The sequence below is a fragment of the Strix aluco genome, chromosome 4 (genome assembly GCF_031877795.1).
Source record: "Strix aluco isolate bStrAlu1 chromosome 4, bStrAlu1.hap1, whole genome shotgun sequence".
Classification (NCBI taxonomy): domain Eukaryota; kingdom Metazoa; phylum Chordata; class Aves; order Strigiformes; family Strigidae; genus Strix; species Strix aluco.
The window spans coordinates 65,851,029-65,855,387 of record NC_133934.1 but is presented as its reverse complement, the minus strand read 5'-3'; the positions used below and the strand labels follow the sequence as shown (position 1 = coordinate 65,855,387).

At 42.5% G+C, this 4,359-nt stretch overlaps 1 protein-coding gene across 1 annotated transcript; it reads left to right on the top strand.

Annotated features, from left to right (window-relative positions):
- The first annotated feature begins 306 nt into the window (after positions 1-306).
- NPFFR2 (neuropeptide FF receptor 2) lies at positions 307-2,707 on the top strand. Its single transcript, XM_074821466.1, has 3 exons — positions 307-634; positions 1,206-1,305; positions 1,867-2,707. Exons 1-3 carry the CDS (start codon positions 307-309, stop codon positions 2,705-2,707), a joined length of 1,269 nt encoding a protein of 422 aa, XP_074677567.1.
- Positions 2,708-4,359: the final 1,652 nt, after the last annotated feature.

The following is a 4,359-nucleotide window of genomic DNA, read 5'->3' as shown; positions in this document are numbered from 1 at the left end:
CTCCCTGGCTTTCCTCTCCTTTGGGAAAGGAAGGACTTAATTTATAGAGCCTGCAGAAAGAAGAAAGCCTTCAGCAGTCTCACTGGTCACTTTTGTATGCCTGTGTTGTAAAATCAAATTAATAGTATTTGTTGCTTTTCCTATCTGGGGAGGCTCAGAACATGAACTGTTAAAATAAGCCATGGAGGGATGAGCTTTGCATGTATTTCAGCACACAGTATATCCAAACTAGTCACATTTCTTCAGATCATTTTCAAGCACACTAAAATGACCTTCTAAACAATATCTTTCAAGGCACATGACAACATGAGTCAGAAAATGGACTCAAACTTTTCATTCGATTGGCCTCACATGCTGAATTATAATGAGACTTACAAGTACCTCTACTTAGAAGGCAACGTCTCCTATGTGGACTTCTACCTTCATCAGCCTTCAGTGGCAGCTGTCTTCATCATCTCTTACCTCCTGATCTTCCTGCTCTGTATGGTTGGCAATGGAGTGGTCTGCTTTATTGTCCTGAGGAGAAAACATATGCGTACAGTCACAAACCTTTTCATCTTAAACCTGGCTGTCAGCGATTTACTGGTGGGAATCTTCTGCATGCCTACCACCCTCCTGGACAACATAATTGCAGGTAGGCTGGTTTGCACCATGTGGCAGAAAGAGCTCGAGGGGGACTCACAGGCACTTCTGAGTGCTGGCCTCCCTAGGGGCCCTGAGGGCCAGGTACGCATCTCTGAGTGGGCTCTATAGGCATTTCAAGTCATTGGAAGTCAAAGGTGAGGAATACAAGCCTCTAACACACCTTCTGACTGGGGCTGTCCTCCCTGACTTCCACATCCCTCATCTTTAGGAAGGGATTCTCCCACTACCAGGTTATATGTTTAAGAAAATTTGGCAGATGGTCTGAGCCAAATGCTGAGAACAATCAACTGTAGTGGTCAATTCTCTTTTTTGTCTTGAGATCTCATTTGAACGGGATGGTAAACCACAAATGTTTGCTTTGCTGTTTTTTGAAATATCAGAAACTCACCCAAGGCATTTGGCAAAGCATTTGTTTACATAACTGCTGCCTCCCTAACACCTACTATGGCCTGACAAAGCAAGAGAAATGTATTAGTTCTGCGGTGGAAATTTCCTCTTATGCGTATAAACATAGTGCTGTAGTGAGATGGCAGCAATTTCAATTGTCTGTTTCCTTCCAGGATGGCCTTTTGGGAGCCTGGTTTGCAAGATGAGCGGGATGGTCCAAGGAATCTCTGTTTCTGCCTCTGTCTTCACTCTAGTTGCTATTGCTGTAGACAGGTAAGACGATGCAGAAACTGTAAACTGTCACTTTCATCTCCCTCTGGCCTCCTGAGGCCAATTAATTAATCCACACAACACTGCAGTAAATTATATGTATTTTGCTCCTAAGATGATTAGGCAAAACAAAATGTGCCCAGGTCTAAAGAGCAGCCATAGCAATTTGCTCCTCCACTGGGTATCTCTTAAAGATGGTACAGCTGGGCTACATCTGGCTGCCTAGAACTGGTTTGTTCCTTAGCTATTAATCTAGATAGTAGAGGCACTAGTACCTGCTTTGGTTAAAGGAAGTAGCGGAAGTAGCAGGCTGGTATGGAGACAGATCAAAATGAGGAAATTTTAGCAGCAAACGTGACTGTTTTTTTAAAGTTGTTTTTACCAACACAGCTCTTAAATGGAGCAACTAAATGCACCTCCACCGGTTTATGCAGGATGAGGCGGTGATTCCATCTAGACTTTAAAGAAAACATACAATTTAAAACATGTGTGTATGCTTGCCTGTTTGATTAAGCATGCCTTAAATGGCTTCTCCACATATGTCCTCGTGTGTCTTTGCCACAGGTTTCGATGCATTGTTTATCCATTTAAGCAGAAGCTGACCATTTCAACTGCAGTTGCCATTATAGCAGTCATCTGGATTCTGGCCGTCGCCATCATGTGTCCTTCTGCAGTCATGCTGCAGGTACAAGAAGAGAAGCATTTCAGGGTGATCCTTGGCTATGGCAATGAAACCCGCCCGGTATACTGGTGCCGGGAGGACTGGCCTAACCCAGGAATGAGAAAGATCTATACAACGGTTCTGTTTGCCAACATCTACCTGGCTCCCCTGTCGCTCATTATTATCATGTATGCTAGGATAAGCATTGCTCTCTTCAACACAGCAATGCCCATGGTGGGAAAACACAGCCAGGAGAAGCGGCACAGCGCATCTAAGAAGAAACAAAAAGTCATCAAAATGCTCATTATTGTGGCTTTGCTGTTCACCCTGTCCTGGCTTCCCCTGTGGACTCTGATGATGCTCTCAGACTACGCCAGCCTTTCGGATATCCAGTTGCAGATCATCAACATTTATATCTACCCCTTTGCTCACTGGCTGGCCTTTTTCAACAGCAGTGTCAACCCCATCATCTATGGTTTCTTTAACGAAAACTTTCGCCGAGGCTTTCAGGCGGCCTTTAAACTTCAGCTCTGCTATAGGGAGATTGTTCAGAGAGAGATCTATTCTCAGCGAGGCCAGAGCAATGCTATTTTGCCAGCTGCCAACTACCAAACACCGCAGGATCAAGCTTGTCAAAATGCTAAGGCGGAGAGGAAGACAGTTAAGAAAGGAAATTGGGTGAATAACCAGCAGGATTTGATAATGGAGGATCTAGAAGAGCCCTGCAATGATGGGATTAAGTGAAACATGCTACAAACTACCTAAATGATTTATGCCTACCAGAATTTATTTATCGTGTTGTGAAATTCATGCTCTGTAAAGCCTTTTCTGGCAAAAATGTCAATATGTTTTTATTCTGAAGGAGATACACAACCTGCATGATATCTGAATGTTTGATATAAGTAGGAAACCAAATTCAGCCCTTTGTATTACCAGCTTAAATCAGTGGCGAATCTCCTGCAGTCAGTGATGACTCACTGGTCTTGAACTGGGCTGGAGCAAAGACATGATTAAAATGGGATTACCTTCTATTTACTGTGACGTAAGAGAGAAAGAGAACTATGATACAATTACTCTAGATATTCACTGATGAAGAGGAGAAAGTTCATTCATTTTCTTCTGCGAATCTCTCAGAGCAGCTGAAACAGGGTTGCTTGAACAACATTTATGGTAATGTTTCAGCATGTAAGGCTAGTTGTTGTTAGTACCTACAATTTTCTTCCAGTATCAGACAATGAAAACACCACTGCTGTTTGTAGCATCCAGCTAGACTGTGGAGCTGGAAAAAGGAGGGACTCACAATACTTGCCAGGGCCCTGAGCCATGCCCCGTTCTGGAGGTTTGGCTGTTGGGGCTCCAGGCAGCTCCAAGCCAGTGCGGCTGAAGATGTCCCCCTTGTTGCATTAAGAAATAATTTTATCTCTAGACCAAAATACCCACTAATGAGATTTATAAAAAAGTCCTCTGCTAATCCGATAAATTCACTTCTTGGCTTAACATAAATTTCTCTTTGTTCAGGAATGGGTCCTTGATATGACTCTTTTAGATGCTTCTGTGAAGCATAAGCCTGTTCCTTGAACTTGTCAATCCCTTATTCTATAGCTCTCATTAACTGAAATGTTGGAGATATGTTCTGAGTATTTGAACTAAACTCACTGGTTCCTGGGTCATCTTGTGGTTGTACTCATACTGCTTCTGCCTGAATGCCAGCCAGTTCCTACCCAAATGACAAAAAGTAAGCATATTCAGCCACATTCCATTTATTCCCTTTTCGGGTTGCACCTCTTGTTAGATCTGTGATATTAATTATTGTTGCGTCTAGAGAAATAAATAGGAGTGAAAATTTGAGAAATAAAGAATAAAAAATGGCTTTTGTGCTACATTTTTGGGGGGAAAATTCTGTGTGTGGGGGGGGTGTGTATAAGTCACCTAAAAAGACTGCAATTTCAATACTAGCAGGAGATAAAACATCTTTAGGGCCCATTCAATCTGACAGAACTGAGCATGTAGAGACAGCAACCTTGGAAGCATCTCACAGAAGCTCCTGAAATCAGTGAGGAATGCAGGTGTGTGCATGAAGTGCTAAGGCTTGGACAATAAGCCCAAGCCAGAGTTGACCTATAGATGAATCCTGTACATTTTATAACTGATAGCCATTGTGCTAATAGGTATTATACTAAGTTATAGCAAACCAACTATTCTGATGTAAAAGGTGGGAATACTGAAGCCTGAGCAACAGGCCCTGAACTGAAACTGCTAACTCCGTATGTAGTCATTAGTGAAATATGCATAGAAGACGTAGCTTAAACATCATAAAACATGTCTATCTTGAATGTATCCTTATATTTCTTTATGTGTGAGCAAGATAACAAGGCCACAGAAACAGTTGTCTGGCC